Below are 17,129 nucleotides of genomic sequence, written 5' to 3'. Positions count from 1 at the left end.
GCAGCTTTTTGCGTTTCCGGATGAGGGGGGCGGGGAGCCGAGGAGGATGAGGCGCTGCCTGGCGTGTGTGTGTGTGGGGCTGAGCAGCCTCTGAAGCCGAAGGGGCCGCCGCCGGCGGTGACCTGCGGCCTACACCGTTACCATGGCGACAGCGAGCCCTGCCGCCCAGGCCGCGGCCCTGAGGGGGATGTTGACAGGCTGACACCCCTCTCATTTACCTGAGCCGCTCTTCCCTTCCTCCGTCCCCGCACTGAGGGCCTCCCCTCCCGGCCACCTGCCGGCCTATTGACCGCCCCCTCCCCTCCATACCCCCCCAACCGCTGTCAGTCGGGAGCCCCCCCACCGCCCCCCGTGGTGCTTCGTTCGCCAAGCACTCCTGGTAATGGTAAGCGGCGTGTGCTGTATTGCGCCGCCTTGCCGCCCCTCCTCGGCGCTGCCGTCCAAACTAGGGCGCCTGGCCTGGGGGACGGGGCGGACACCGAGAGGGTGGGGACCGAGGCGGGGCCTGCCTCGTCCGCCTGTCAGCCCCGCAGCACCGCCTCATACCTGGGCTGGAAAGGGTTTGCGAGCCACACGGGCAGAAGGGCTTGAGCCGCCTGGACTGCGCCGAGCGCGTTCCGGCGGCGGAGCGGCTTAGGGACCTGTGACGCCGCCAGCCTGCCTTGTCGTGAGTCGGACCATTGGCCCTCCCGCCCTGCCAGCAGTGACTACGCAGCAGCTCTCCAGGGTCTTCGGCCCTGGGACCGAAGATGCTGGGGATTGAATCGGGGGCCCTATGAAAAATAGAAGCTGGGTTCCACGTCGAGGGGGTAATTCTTACTCTAAGCCTGAAAAGCGACTTGTGTGTACATGCATAAAAAGTACAGTTACCGTTTTAATCCTTGAACTCGCCCTTCCTCAAGCTAGGGCCCTCCAGATGGGTGGGACAGCAACTCCCATTATTCCCAGCTAGGGTCAAAGTACGGGCATGACTGGAGTTGCTGTCTGGCACGTCTGGAGGGCCCCAGGTTGAGGAAGGGTGCTTTAATGGGAGTGGCGCTGTTGGGGGATTGAATCTGTAAATTTAGGTATGTAAAGCAGGTGTTCAGTCACTAAATTCTAACCCCTCCCTGTCAGTGGATGAAGTGGCATGGGGGATGAGTGTGTGATGCTGGACTTGTTGGCAAAATAATACGAATAAGGTGGGAACATGTAGTTGATTGTGTTGGAAAACTCCATGTGTGTAGTGGCCTAGTTTTAAGGTTTGCATATTGAGTCACTTGATTATATTTTATCTTCAATAGAAAAGCTGCTATTTAACACCCTCTTCACCAGAACTCCCAATAACCGCAAAATTAGCCATTGAAGTGAGAGAGACTTTCGTAAATTTGACTCTGGGTTTGGACAAAGATTTTTGGGGTGATTCTTTCACTATAAAAGTAATTGCCTTGTTTTTTGTCTGTCCTGTTCCTGCTAAATTCTTTGGCAATATGTGTGTGTACTTTGAAATTATCATGTCATCTTTTGTTCTTATCTTTTAAAAAACCTCCCTGATTCTCTGGAGCATTTGTGAGGCTGTTCATGCCCCATAAAAATGTTGAGGGTTAGAGATTAATAGCCCCATGGGTATCAGTGGGAAGAAAGGGATTTTCTTCTTCTGCATACTGATGAGTGCTGGCCTACCCCAAGTATTCTAATTTGGGAGCTTCCAATTTTTGCACAGACTAAACACTTTTCCTGCTTTGAATCTGCTTTTTCTCTCAGTCCTGTAAGTCCCATACTATGCGAGTCCACAGTGACCCACCTACCAAGAAGGCTGCCACTCTGTCTCTGCATAATTTAGGGCGCAATCCTATGCATGTTTAGACAGAAGGCCTGCAACTCCCTGCATGCATGTTTAGACAGAGCAAAGGCCTACAACTCCCAGCATGCCCCAGCCAGCATGGCTGGCTGGGGCATGCTGGGAGTTATAGGCCTTTGCTCTGTCTAAACATGCACAGGGTTGCGTCCTTACTGCTACTCTAGCTTTGCCTCCTTCCAGTTAACCTTTGTTGGAGGCAGACTCTGTTGGAGGCAGTAATTCTTCTCTATCTCACATTGGGGCAAAATTGGCTAGTTTATCCAATCTTGATGTAGAGATGCGGCAGAATTACCCACTAACTGTTCCTATGGTGTTTCTGCATGAGTTGCTATTCTGGGCTTCCTGTCTTTCAATAAGGAGGTTCACCCAAAACTGAGACTTGTATAGAAACATTGGAGGCAGACGCTGTTGTTGTTGTTCAGTCCGACTCTTCGTGACCCCATGGACAGGCCTTCCTGTCCCGCGCTGTCTCCCGGAGTGTGTTCAACTTCATATTCATTGCATCGGTGATGCTATCTAGCCATCTCATCCTCTGCCGTCCCCTTTTCCTTTTGCCTTCAGTCTTTCCCAACATCAGGGTCTTTTCCAGAGAGTTTTCTCTTCGCATTTGGTGGCCAAAATATTTGAGCTTCAGCTTCAGTATCTGTCCTTCCAATGAGCACTCAGGGTTGATTTCCTTTAGGATGGACTGATTTGACCTCCTTGCAGTCCAGGGCACTCGTAAGAGCCTTCTCCAGCACCAACGTTCGAAAGCATCAATTCTTCGGCGCTCAGCCTTCCTTATAGTCCAGCTCTCACAGCCATATGTTACTAGTGGGAAAACCATAGCTTTGATTAGACGGACCTTTGTCGGCAAGGTGATGTCTCTGCTTCTTACTATGCTGTCTAGGTTTGCCATAGCTTTCCTCCCAAGGAGCAAGCGTCTTTTAATTTCATGGCTACAGTCACCGTCTGCGGTGATCTTGGAGCCCAAGAAAATAAAATCTGTCACAGCTTCCATTTCTTCCCCTTCCATATGCCAGGAAGTGATGGGGCCAGATGCCATGATCTTAGTTTTTTTAATGTTGAGTTTCAAACCAGCTTTTGCACTCTCCACTTTCACCCTCAACAAGAGGCTCTTTAGATCCTCTTCGCTTTCTGCCATTAGGGTGGTATCATCTGCACATCAGAGGTTGTTGATAATTCTCCCGGCAATCTTAATTCCGACCTGTGATTCATCCACCCCGGCGTTTCTCATGATGTACTCTGCATATAAGTTAAATAAGCAGGGTGACAATATGCAGCCTTGTCGTACTCCTTTCCCAATTTTGAACCACTCGGTTGTTCCATGTCTGGTTCTTACTGTTGCTTCTTGACCCTCATACAGGTTTCTCAGGAGACAGGTAAGGTGGTCTGGTACCCCATCTCTTTCAGAATTTGCCAGAGTTTGTTGTGATCCACGCAATCAAAGGCTTTAGCGTAGTCAATGAAGCAGAAATAGACATTTTTCTGGAATTCTCTTGCTTTCTCCATGATCCAGCGAACGTTGGCGATTTGATCTCTAGTTCCTCTGCCTCTTTGAAACCCAGCTTGTACTTCCCGTAGTTCTCGGTTCGCATACTGCTGAAGCCTAGCTTGTAGGATTTTGAGCATCACCTTGTTGGCATGTGAAATGAGCGCAATTGTGCGGTAGTTTGAACACCCTTTGGCGTTGCCCTTCTTTGGAACTGGAATGTAAACTGACCTTTACCAGTCTTGTGGCCACTGTTGAGTGTTCCAAATTTGTTGGCATATTGAGTGCAGCACTTTAACAGCATCATCTTTTAGGATTTTAAATAGCGCAGCTGGAATACTGTCATCTCCGCTAGCTTTGTTGTTAGTAATGCTTCCTAAGGCCCACTTGACTTCACTCTCTAGGATGTCCAGCTCAAGTTCAGTGGCCGCACTATCATGGCTATCAGGGACATTCAGATCTTTCCTGTATAGTTCTTCTGTGTATTCTTTCCACCTCTTCTTAATCTCATCTGCTTCTGTTAGGTCCCTGCCTTCTTTGTCCTTTATGATGCCCGTCTTTGCACAAAACGTTCCCTTGAGATCTCCAGTTTTCTTGAAGAGATCTCTAGTCTTTCCCATTCTGTTGTTTTCCTCGATTTCTTTGCATTGTTCATTTAAGAAGGCCTTCTTGTCTCTCCTTGCTATTCTCTGGAACTCTGCATTCAGTTGGATATATCTTCCCCTTTTAAGGATTGGTAATTGCTAGAAGTTTAGGAAATACTATCCTAACCTGTACATATTAAGTTGTCACCTGTTTAAGAAGGCTTGAGGAACCTTTCCAGTGGAACCTTTTCAGCCACAGAAATCCTGTTTTGACTTTGTTAAATGTCTTCTAGTGAATGGAGTGTTTGTTCTAATGTTAAGTCTCTTAAGAGTTCGGGTATCGGATTTGTTTGTTGTTTTTCAGCTATGCTAGTTAATTATATCTGTTTGATCAAGAGCTTAGGAGTTGCGAAATATTCAGCTATAATAACAAGGAGCAAACATACCCAGATCCAGTAAAGTGGGCAACAATGTCTCTGTGAATTGTGACAGAGACTGGGCGGCCATAGGATAATTTGGATTCCTGGATCCGACGTCAGAGACGACGCACTGGCTGCGGATCCAGGAATCCGCACTCCCCTCCCTTTCACAGCCTCTGCAGAGAGGACCATGCTGGCTGCCTTTCTGAGGTTGCAAAGGCAACCTCTGAGAGGTGGTAAAGGGAGCGTTCCTGTGGGAGCGGAGGGGTCTGGGGAAGTCAGGATACACCATACCCTGAGGCCTCGTCAGCCTCCTTCCCTCCCACTCCAATGCACCCCAGCTAGATGGGCGAAAAAGTACATCTAGCCAAATGCAGAATGCAGGGAGCATGGAGGCGAAGATTACCTCTGCCACTCCTCCCGCTTGGCATAAGATGCCTGTAAACCTCTGCGTTTGGAGGCTTACAGGCATCACCGTAGGATGGCACCTTTAATGTAAAGGTTTTTTTTTAACTGGATGTGTAGAATGAAAACCTTGTAATCTATGCACTTAAGTTAAACTGGTTGGAATTTTGTTCATAATGGTGAAAGTAAATACCTTCTCTGTACTTTAATATTCTTATCTTGCAGTGAACATGGGTAAACTGCAAATACTGTATGCATTACAGTATGTATTCTGTATTAGAGGATGTAATAATGTTATGTATGAATGCATTACATTTTGAAAGCCAACTAAAAACAAATACCTTATCACTTGCAATACCCCTCAATGAGTATGTTTAATAGCCCCTCTGATTCAGCAATGAGTGCAATGATTAGTATCAAGGATCACATTGGGAGCAAATTGTGATATGGGAGGTGATGCTTAATTTATGTTTTTTAGGGGCAGCTAAGTAATGTTTGCATTCATTTATACAATCAGGTGGCCAAGCTGTGGAATCAGTGTGCAATCTTAGGGCCACACCATTAGAATCAACATGCAATCATAGGGCCGAACTAAATGATGTTTTAAATGTGTTAATGAATTCAACATGCCTGTTTCTTCTTTTTTAAATAGTAGCTACAGTGAACCCCAACACTTGCAGGGGCCCAATGAAAGTTCCCTTCCCACCGGAAGCTGCTAATTGCCCCAAGAGGAGAGCTCCCATTGGTGCCTATGGCCTACTTCCCATTGGAAGCAACTTTCTCAGTACCACTCAGTACTGGGTGAAAGGGCTAAAACAACCTCCTCCCTGTGATCCCAATCTTGCTGCTAATTAAGAAGGAAAAATAGACACATTAAGTATATTCATGCATTTAAAGTATTGTGTACTTTAACTCTTAATCAGAAGTGTCCACCAGGAAAATATTATTTTGGGATACCTCTTATAGTTTTCTCCCTGGCTTTTGTGTCTTTGGCATGTACCTCCATCATGCTGTCCCCCTTCATTATGTCGAGAACCAAACATATTTCTTTAAAAAAAAGCTTCTTCTTGTCTTGCAAGTAGTCATAACAAAAGCTTGCAGTGGGGGAGGGCACAGCTTATGTTTAAACTTGCACCGTATGCCCAAAGGCCTCTGGATAGATGTTCACAATTAACACCTAATATTGTCACTTCATCCAACCTGTGTGCATGGTGTTATACCAGCTGTATATCCTGTTTCACAACTTGATCAAAAACCTATTCACTGTTCTACGTAAACAAGACTTCCACGTCTATAGCTGACAGAACTGAACTTTGATCTGTTCTTGTGTCCTCAAGGTGTTTTAGAGAAGACTTGCACAACAGCAGCAACCTAATTTTATTGTCATTCTGCATAGGTGTTCGGAGCAAAGCGTGAAATAAGATGCTTTGCATAGGCTGACCTCACCATCAGCTGGCTGGCACAATTCAATGAGTATCTGCTGTGCTGGAAGAAGCATAAGAGTCCAGGCTGTCCAGCTTCTTCCACCATAGCTGGCTCTCAGTGCAAACTAGAATCGCACCCCTAGAATTTTCTGCTGTTTTGCAGCGGCTTTTGAGGAGCACCTTCCATTCTGCATTGCTAGTGTAGAATGCTGCAGCACAGTTATTGGCCCGAGCAGCAAGAAGAAATCATATCACCCCCATTCTGAAAATATGGCACTGGGTGTCAGTGAGCTACCAAACCCAATTTAAAGTCTTGCTACTTGCATTGTACATAAAGCCCTAAATGATTTGGGAACCAACTACTTGAGGGAGTGTGTTGGCCATTATAAACAGATCTGGGCCTTACAGTTGGCAGGGGATGCCTTGCTTGTGTATCACCAGGTGGCATTAGATCTGCTCCCACAGTCTGGCTATTTAAACAAAGGATGTGGTCACTTTTATTTTTTGGTCATTTGGATCTTGATGTATGGTGTGTTAGAAACAGCCCTAGAGAGATTTATTGCTCCTGTTCTATTGTATTTTTTTTAATGTAAGTGTTATGACCCTTATATTTATGACTGATTTATCTTGGTGGTGTTAGCTGACCTGTGTCCAGAATTGGAAGAAGGGTGGCATACAAAAATACTGATTAAAAAAAATACACAAATTAATAAAATAAGCTGTCGCTGTAAGAATCTAGGCTCTTGCCATGATTCTCGCACGGTCACTTCCTCACACATTCTGAGAATATGCCCAGGTTATGGAGCACACTTCCAGGGCCATATGGGGACACCTTCACCTTTTCCTCCTAGGATGGTAATTAGCATTGAGCCAGCCTTGGGCTGATAGCCGCTTGAATCTGCTGTGCTGTAGAGCAGAGGGGCAGGAATCTTGGAATGCTTCAGGTTTCGAACAAGCTGACCGAACATGTCCAAGCCCTGCGACCTACATGGGGACGGTACAGATTGGTCTCTGCTCGCCTAGACAGTAGGTCCTGGGACTAGCAGAACCAATACTGGTGGGGCAGTCTAATGATGGAGTGCCTTGAGACTGGATTTGCTCCCTCCCTGTAATTTTGCACCTCGTTCACCAATTGCCTCCCATATTTCCCGTTTAGTTCTAATTCTGGCAGCCAGCAATGTGGGAAGGTACCTTCTAACTGGAGCAGCCTGTGTTAATTAGATTATAGATAACTAGGCTTTGCTTTGGGAAAGGGCTTACATCAAGAAGTCCCAGTGCAGTTTGATTGGTATGACCAGTGGTGGTGACCAGTGCCAAGCAGAAAAGGCTTACATCATAGTGGATGGGGGGGGGGGCAGAATGACTCTTCCCTTCTATGTTGTGGGCTTGCCACCTAAATGCAGCTTTCAGCTTGTTAGTTGATGTTCAGGTCTCTAGTTGTTTTTCACTGTTGGTTATGCAAATCCTTAAGAGACAAGAAAACTCAGTGGCAAGTGAAAACATAGCCACCTGAGACTTTTATGGTCTTTGTTCTGTTCAAGGCTCTTAGAATCCTTGAGTAGAAATGAATAGAGAAGGAAAAACAAATACTCATTGTACGTTGGAGATGACTTGTACAAGCAAGCTATGCAGAGAATCAGTTCAGTTCAAATGCAGTGAACGAGTCTGAAGGCAGTGGGACGAAGGAGGCCATTATCCTATCCACACTGACTTGGGAGTAAATCCCATTGAATTTCTGACTAAACAGGCAAAGAATTGTGCTGTTAGTTCCCCAGTCCCATGCATATTTATTTGAAAGTGCTTCTGTGTTCTGCGAGGCTTGCTTCCGGGTAAGAGTGCATAAGCTTTAGATGCTTTATTCTGTATCAGAACACCTGTTTTATTTCACCTGGAAGAGTGAGAATTCTCTCAGCTTGCTTGAACAATAGCAACGTGATATGTGTCTTTCAGAGCAAAGACTGTCTAAAAGCTTCTCATTGGCTGGTCTGCTCAGTTCCTGTTTACTTTTTGTTTTCTGGCTGGTGCCAGGCACTACAAATAAGGAAATGATGACATTCAGTTCCACCTGCTTAGCAGATGGACTGAGTTTATTGAAGTTTGGCATACCCAGGTAGAACCGACTGACTGCTGCCTCTACCCTGAAGACTTTCAGCAGTATCCAGAACATGCACCTGTTTAAAATCCATTGGATCAGCACTGACTGCTTGGACTGGTTTGCTTGTATTTGTATTTTTGAAACTGCTACTGTCCCAAATGTGGGCTTGTTTCTGAGCTGAATGTTCTGATGCATGAAAGCAGCTGGCCATCAGTGAACAAGTGCCAAGAAGGCAGCCGTTTAGGTTTGTGTGGGCGACTGCTATGGAGAAATGAGAAGATTTGCTTATATCTCATCGTGTAGTTGCCCCATATTTGAATGCCAGCTGATTTTATAACTTGCAAAATGGTCCTACAGGCTCCCTTCTTTGGTCTGAACTAAAATTGTGCCCCAGGATACAATTGGGAGCGCCCCATGGGATTTCTAAGGTTGAATTCAAGAGCAAACCTTAGGTTTAATGATAAATCATGGAAACTAGTTTTTCTGCTCTGTGTGTGCTTTGTGTGCCCAGGTGATGCTTGTAATTGTTTTGCAGAAGGTGGTCTCAGTTGTGGGAAATCTTAATCTTTCTTGTATGTGAACTGTCTCTCTCTTGTGTATTTATAGAGTTTTGGGTCTGCCCACAAAGGCCATGGAGAAGAGGTTGGAAGACAATTTTAGCACCAGCTCTCTGAACATATTGGGAGACTTCCTTAGAAAAGGTGTGAAGTGTCTGGGCCATCTTCACCTGCTCTGCATGTGTGCCTGCCTCAGTGCCCTCTGTTCCTATACAGGTGACAGTTCACAATTTTTTCTAAGATTTTTAAAAATACCGTTGGATGAATGCCTGTAAATTTTAACATGGATCTTATAATTTGAAGCCTACTTGAAAGACTTCCCAGGCTAGAACTCTCAACATGGATGAGTAAAGATATATCAGCCTGAGAAGTGTAGGTGGTTTGGATTCATGTGTATTTAGAAAAATAACAAAGAACCTTGTGGCACCTTAAAGATGAACAGATTTATTTCCCATTTCATCAGATGCATGAGTGTTACTGAGAGTTTCAGGTAAAATATAAAAATCCTTTATCCCAATTTAAGCCTCTGGCAATAGAAGTAAACTTTTGATGGGTCAAAGTCAGCAATCTCTCTCTCTAATCTCCCTTTGAAGTTTATTTGCTTCACAATGCCAGCTTTAAGGTCAGGGACAAGAGTTTCCTGGAAGGTTGGAGTGTTCTCTCAGCAGTTTTTTAATATTACCATTTCTGATGTCAGATTTGTGACCATTTATTTTCTGTAGAGACTGGCCTGTTTGCCCTGTGTAGAGTGCAGAACGATGTTGCTGATGGAAGATGGCATATTACGTTGGAAAATGAGCAAATAAATGAGCCCATAATCTTATGGGTATTATTAGGTCCTGTAATAGTTTCAGAGTAGGTATGAGAACAGCAGATTTAATTTTGCCAGAGGCTTGAATCAGGATAAAGGAATTTTATCATACTACATGCATTAATTGGCTTACTTACCAGACACGGAATAATGGGCTTAAGTTACAGGAAGCCAGATTCCTGCTGAACATCAGGAAAAACTTCCTGACTGTTAGAGCAATATGACAATAGAACCAATTACCTAGGAAGGTAGTGGGCTCTCCCACACTGGAGGCATTCAAGATGAGGCTGGACAGCCATCTGTCAGGGATGCTCTGACTTGGATTGCTGCATTGGGCAGGGGGTTGGCCTCAATGGTCTTGTAGGTCCCTTCCAACCCTACTATTCTATTATTCTTCATGTCAGGATGTTTGTGTTCCAGCAACTGTACTGTGAATGGCCATTGTTAATAATGTGATTGTCATTGCCAGTACTTTCTGCATTTAATTTCCCTCTGGCCCCACTGTTTACAATCTGCCCTTCCCTCCCCACCTTCCCCGAACTATATGTATCATAGAATCATAGAATAGTAGGGTTGGAAGGGGCCTACAAGGCCATCAAGTCCAATGTAATACAATATATACATATATACATCCAATATATACATCCATGTAATGTATGTATATATATACCTGAACATCTCGGTAACACTCCATGCATCTGATGAACTGGGCTATAGTCCATGCAAGCTTATGCCAAACTAAATTTGCCACAAGACTTCATTGTTTTTACTGCAATAGACTAACACAGCTACCTGCTGGAATCTGTATTCAGAGTGGTGGTTGCAAACATTACAATAAATGTAGCTGATGGTGCCCATTACAAAGAAGGCTGCACCCTGAGTAGCATTGTCTTGGATATTGTCTCCACCATCTTGAGATAGTTGTAAGCATGTGTGGTTTCCATTCTAAGCTCTATATTCAGAGGAATCAAAGGTATAGAACTTCCCACAATGCATGATTTTTAGCCAAGGTGTGTTAAGGTGGCAACTTTCCCCAGTACACCTTCAGACCATCTGTGTACACTTGAGCTTTCAGACTGTGGCTTTTTCACTTATAAAATACAAGGCTCCAAATGAGGTCCTCTGTTTCTCATGAGATTTTAGGTGCACAGCTTCAGATACAAAATACAAGAGAGATCGTGCCAAATATGAATGTTGATGTTTATAGCATCTGCTGTTTTTCCCGTTCGAGGTTCAGTTCCTCTCCCCTCCATTGATCATATTTTGAAAAAAAAATAGTGAACACTACATTTGTATACATTTATATTTAATGCAGCCTGTGTGTATTTTGAATTCAGGCTTGCATACCAAAGTTGAAAAAGTAGCATGAGAAATGTTCCGCAGTCAATTTTTTCCCTTTACCTGGCACTTGTTTAAAAGCAGGAAAAGATAGCACAGTAGTTTAAGCCCTCTCAAAACAGTAAATCATTTGTCTTAAATTGTCTGAGTTAATTCCCTGCTCCTTCCCTATTTTTGCTGCTTCAAAAATCCTTTAAAAATAAGCCTTCCAGTTGACAAATGTGTAACATATTTTTTAGAACGAGAGTAAGGGGATCACTTATACTGACATAGTTGCATTTGATCTCATTGGATTAGTAGTTAGTGAAATCACTCCTCTCTTCCTCCCGGGCTGTTGCTGTAGTTTCCGTAATTATGCTATGCTCTCTCTGACATTTGACAAGTGAGAAATTTGATTAAGGTGATGTGCAGCAAGTGAGTAATTAATCTCCAGCTTGGCATACACGTAAGACAGTTGATTTAAAATCTTGGACTTGTTATCTTTTTTTGGTGGGGTTGTAGAGTGTAAGTAGTAATCATTGTATGTTTAGCTAGAATGTCTCTAGCTTGTTTTGTTTCCCCAAGATTAAGTTTCCTGTTCTCTGGAGTTACCGGAATCATCTTTCAAAAACCACTGGCTGTTTTGTCCTTTTGAACTATAGGGAACAGTATTTCAGGGGTTCTCCAGATAAAAGTATGAGCTACAATAGAAGGAATATGTGCTATGTACAGTAATGTTATTGTCTTTATTTTCCAATATGTTATTTGTATTAAAGAGGTTTTTGGATTTTTATCTACCAAACACATTTTTTGTTCTCCTCTCCCCTCCCTCAGAAAACTTTGAGGTTTCTGTAGTGGAAAGCGTTTGCAGTATCATGTGGCCTTGTTTGATGTCATTATTTGCAAACATACTTTTTGCCAGTGAAACCTCTACTTCAGAGCACCACATTCCTAGTTTTGTACACATTACAAAATGAATCCCAAAAGTTTCCTGGAAGGATGATTTTGGACAATTTTCATAACCCATGAAATCACTTGTTTAGAAAGTTTATTCTAGTATTCTAAACTGGCACAATCTGATCTGGTTTGTCCAATCACTGCAGCTTAAACAAGTGGCTTGTTTAAGCTGTAGTGTGTACTGGCATGTGCCAGGTGCCATTTGCCTAATTACCCACCCAGGCATGGCTTGTTGTGTCGTCCAAACCTAGGCTTGTTTCCCTCTCAGACAAGCTATGCCACCTGGGCTTGGAAAACATGACAAGCCACACCCAGGCAGGTAATTAGGCAAATGGTGCCCGGCACACACCATAGTTTAAACAAGCCACCATGACTTGTTTAAACCACAGCGATTGTGTGAACTGGGCATCTGTCACTTATTACCTTTTCCCACCTCCCTTCAGAATGAATATTTTCATTCCATAAATAAATTTTAAAAAATTCTTCCCACAGACAGCTTTCTACTTGGCCCTGATTTTTGGACAAGTGGATATTGTCTAGCTTTTATGATCCTGCCACTTAAAAAGCTCTAATTGTTTTCAAACAATAATGTGATTGCAAATTCTTTGGCAGTGAAATAAGCATTTTCTTCCATTTGTTTCCCTCTCTTAGTTACACATACGGAGTGGTCTCTTGTGGGAGACATATTCATAAATGTGGCCCAACTGCATTTTCTTTGTGCACTACTGATTTTATTTTGAACTGTACTCCAGATAAGGCTAGCATACTATGTTAAATCTGGGATGGGCAACTGGTTCACCACTGAGGGCTTCCTCACAAACTGGAGGTCTATAACTCACATCCGTTTTTTCAGTTTATAATGAACAGAAATGGTTCATAGCTCTGTTATGAGTAGGATGGGCTACAATCTGTGGCTCTTGTTACTGTCAATAAAAGTAACACTCATACAGCACTTTTCTGAGTGATCACAATACTACTTATGTATTACCTTAGTCCTCTTTACCACAATCCTGTAAGTTAGCCCAGGATTGTATTATCCTCATTTTACAGATTCAGGGGACAAACTTGAGATTTGAAATGGAGACATCTCAGCACTTAACTATTATGCTGCTAATGCCTGCAGCCGTTTCACATCATCATGAAATTACATTCGGTCTAAAAACTGTCATTTTTATCAGCCCGGGCTGAATGGCCAGGTGGCAAACGTTTTATGGCCTGATTTTGACATTTGAGCCATGTTCAGGACTGTAACATTGGGTATGCTGTAGCTCAAGAGAGAAATGTTGGCAAGGTTTCCTGAGGATCCATCTTGGTCTGTCTCTGGTTAAACCAGTTCCATTAGCGATTTCCCTACTTAGCCATAAGAACATAAGAAAAGCTGTGCTGACTCAGACCAAAGGCCTATCTAGTCCAGCGTTCTGTTTCCACAATGGCCAATCAGATGCCTGTGGAAGCCCACAAGCAGGAGATGAGCACAGTAGCATCCTCCCACGTGTGTTCCCCAGGAACTGGCATTGAGAGACATGCTGTGGATATTCTTTTCAGGGACAAGCCATCAGGAACTTCAGTGGGGCTTGCCCAGAAATAAATCCAAATTCCAGGTAATACACTGTACTTGACAATAACTTGATTTTCACCTAAATCCCATGTCTGTAAAGGCTTCTGTAACTAAAGCTATAGTAAATTTGTCAGAAGAACATAAGAGCCATGCTGAATCAGGCCAAGGGTCCATCTAGTCCAGCTGTCTGTTCACACAGTGGCCAACAAGCTGTTGTCACATGTGATTGTGCTGTAGATCATAAAATGTAGCTTTCTAATGTAGAATCAAATGGCTTCTTCAGAAGTCTGAACATCCCAGTTATTTGCTTTTCAGGATTAAGTTCCTGCCCTCATAGTTGTGGATAGATGCATCAGCATGCCAGGGGTAGATTCTGTTAAAGCTTCAGAAACCTGTAACAGAAAGAACCAGGGAGATGAAATGTGGGTTTGGGGTGTGAAGAAACTAAGGCTCAAAACCTAGGCTCCATTTGCTGATCAGCCATTAAGTTCACTGGCTGGTCTCAGGTTAGCTAAAAGACAGCAGTCCAGTTTGGATATACATTCCTGGCTTCATAAACGGGGAATGAATGTTGGGATCATGTGTTCCTTCCTCTCTGCTCCACATCTCTGCCTCCCTTGTGCACTGTGGATTTGTTGTGGAGATTGTGGTTTGTTTTAAACTAGAGTTTTCAGTTATAATCTGAAGTGAGGTATTATGGTTTAATGTTGAGTAACTAAGCAGGATAATAAACCAGGAAGGGTGCGGGAGAAGTATGCTGCCCCAGCACTTGCTCTCAGGTTAGCAAACGATGGTTCATGAAGCCAGAAATGTACATTTGAACTGGGCTGTTTGGATAGAACAAGAGAGCTCCGTGGACCACTTGGAAAAATGGCAGGATACAAATGTGATGAATAAACAATAAACCAGAGTGGAATTTGCTAAAGCTGGAAGTGTGGGAGATTTCATAAAGCTGTTTTTCTTCCCATTGCTCTTTGTTTCCCACGAATCTCTTCTGTCCCCAGCTTTTCTTTCCCTTCCACCAACCCAGTCCCTGACAAATGTCCATCCACCACCCTTCACTGGCTGTTCTAATAGTTATTCAATCCCCCTTTTGAAAATGAGTCTCATTTGCATTTGGCCAGAATTTCTTGATAGCTGCTGGCCTTTGCTTGGTTAGAGGGGTTTTTTTAGCACCAAATTGCCTCTTAGGTTTGAGTGTACATCTCTGCCTAAATTAGCACTTGGTGCTGAAAGGCATGTTTCTTTTCAGTTGTGGCTTTAAAGACTCACATAAGACTTGCTCCATCAGAAAAATCCAAGCAATCTTGGCTTTATTCCTTGAGCTTATATGAGAAGACTGTGACATGGGTTCTTAGGGAAGCAAGCTTGCTTGTTCTTGGTTGCTGTTTAAGCAGTTTAACCAGCTGTCACGTGGGTGCAGTGCTAGCTAAAAAAAACCTCCACCTCAGCCACTTGAAGAGTTTCAGGAACCTTGAGTGAGTGTATGTGTGTGTGCGCACGCGCATACACACGCATAGATAAGAAAGTAAACACGTCTTCATTAGTGCAGGGTTGGGAAAGTGGACAGTTGACATTATTTGGCTGGTGAATTGTTTGCCTTACTGTTTGCCAGGAAAGACCCGCCCTGCAAACCTTTAAGGTCCTGGAGTGGCTCCAGACACAGCTGAGTCTTGAATTTTCCTGTCTTTGATTTGTATCCTAGAATTCGTCCAAGGAGTTCAGATCAGTGGTTTAGTTTCACAGCTGTAAGGTTTGTTAGGCTAATAAGAGTCTGGCTGTCTGAGACACTTGCCACATGAGAGAGTAGCCTCAGCACTAAGGGTTCTTCCTGCTGAGAATTCTGAAGGCTTTCCACAAATGGGCTTTCACTCACTCCTCTCTCATGTTGGAGGAACTGCTGGCTGCACTTGTCCATTCTTTATCTCTCCTGTTGGTGCTAATTTTCATTGTGAGGGGGAGGAGCTGGGTAAACTACCTGCTGAAACAATGTGCACAAATCATGAAGTTCCCAGTTTAAGCCCCCAAGTCCCTTACACTTGAAACTAGAAAATATATCAAATGCCTTTCCCATGTCTGTTTTTTTAAAATTAAATGACAACCAGAGGGGCAGAAAGGGAACTTGATCAGGATCAGAACTATGACATGTGGGGAGGGGTGTTCCCCCCTTCTTTTGTTGCCTCAGCTCCCTGATGAAAATCCTTCCCTCCAAAGTTGCTATACGCCTGGGAAGGCAGCTTCTGTTAGTTCCTATTTTGGGGCAAAATAACAGCTTTAGGAAAGTGATTTCAATTGGTACTGCAGCATGGGAGGAAAAGATTAACCCCCTTCTTGCATGGCACAGCCCTGTTCCTGATCTCCTCCTTGCTCATGCAATTGATATTTAAATTATAAAAAGTAGATACATTAAAGGCATCCACACATTTCAAGTATCCTCTGTTTTGCCCCTTGGTCTCTTCCGAGATAGGTTTGAGACTACCACCTCCTCAGCCTCTCTTAAACCCCTTGGCTCAAAAGCTTAATGGTACCGCATGTGCAAAAGTATGAGCAAGGCTATTGAAAGAAGTTTTATTTCTTCTCCTTATTTTTGAAGCTCTTTTCCCTTGGAGATTTGCCAAAGCTTCAGCGTTTAAGAATCAGAATTAAATTTCTATTTGAGCTGGGATTTGATGAGCATATAGAGGATTTCATGTTAGTTCACTATATGTGATAAGCGGGGAGACACATGCAAATAAACAAAACTTGTGTACAACTTAAATGTTTAATGGAAGGCAGCTGGCAAGAAAACATCATTAAGATTATTTAGCTTTGCCCAACTGTTTTCAGGAATTAAAGACTGTTCCCACCATTTCCTCCCTCCCATTCCCTCTCAAAGCTGGCAGGAATATTGTGTCATCTGTTTTAATTATGCTGTAATAAATTTTTATGGTGCCTGACAGATTAATCAGCGCAGTAGACTAATACCAAAACTCTGTAAGAATCTAAACTCTGCTTTGCATCAAATTAAATTTGCCCCTTAAAAAAAAAAAAAAGAACATGTGCTTGGGAACCAGTCTGAGAGATCTCGAGGGATCTGTTGCAATAAACCTATCAAAGTTGGCTGTCAGCCTCCTTCATTTAAGAGAGTGTTTATTATTGTCTCCATTTAGGTGAACCTTGAGAAAAGCCTCAGCTATTAAACCCACACGTTGTAAAAGCAATCAAAACATAATTTTAATTTTTTTAAAGCTGCCAATACTTTCAATTTGTTATGGTAGATGTATGGTGGAAACTTCTGCTTTACAGACATCATGCCCTTCCTATTATGACACCTGCCCTTTCGCAGCCTGTGCTATGAACACTTGTGCCTCTCAGTCCCTTTGCTGCAAAATGTGGTACAGCTGCGTCCTAAACATAGCATGATTTTTTGTCACAAGATCTTGCAATGGTAGGACGTAATGAGGAACATAGATAAGCCCATACCCATTGACCCAAACATAATGCCATTCCCAAGATTCATTTTCATAGACTTTCACAACAGTGCTAGAATGCTCATCAACTAATTGTGGTGTTAGTCGCAAACTTGTGAATTATATAGAACCCTTCTGCAGGAAGACCTCCTTCCAGTTCTACTACTAATAATAGAGCATACTTCTATAGCACACTGTTGTTCAAAGCACTTTAAGTAATG

General features: G+C 43.4%; 1 protein-coding gene across 4 annotated transcripts in view; it reads left to right on the top strand.

The window, feature by feature from the left end:
• The first annotated feature begins 31 nt into the window (after positions 1-31).
• Positions 32-17,129, top strand: part of KIAA0319L (KIAA0319 like) — an 80,375-nt gene continuing 63,277 nt past the window's right edge. For 2 of the 4 annotated variants that reach the window (XR_014785166.1, XM_084815962.1), the window contains exons 1-2: positions 801-860; positions 8,866-9,032. Coding sequence is in view for 3 of the 4 variants with exons in the window: in XM_084815962.1 (XP_084672088.1) it covers positions 850-860; positions 8,866-9,032 (178 nt within the window). In the remaining variant the exon portion in view is untranslated. Of the gene's footprint in view, positions 861-8,865; positions 9,033-17,129 lie in introns of all 4 variants that reach the window. The other 2 variants (XM_084815963.1, XM_084815964.1) reach the window with 2 other exon arrangements.

Source organism: Heloderma suspectum, chromosome 10 (genome assembly GCF_057233095.1).
Source record: "Heloderma suspectum isolate Gila_16-S chromosome 10, 16-S_ref, whole genome shotgun sequence".
Taxonomy (NCBI): domain Eukaryota; kingdom Metazoa; phylum Chordata; class Lepidosauria; order Squamata; family Helodermatidae; genus Heloderma; species Heloderma suspectum.
Note: the sequence above shows the minus strand (reverse complement) of the source record. Positions and strands in the feature narration are given on the sequence as shown.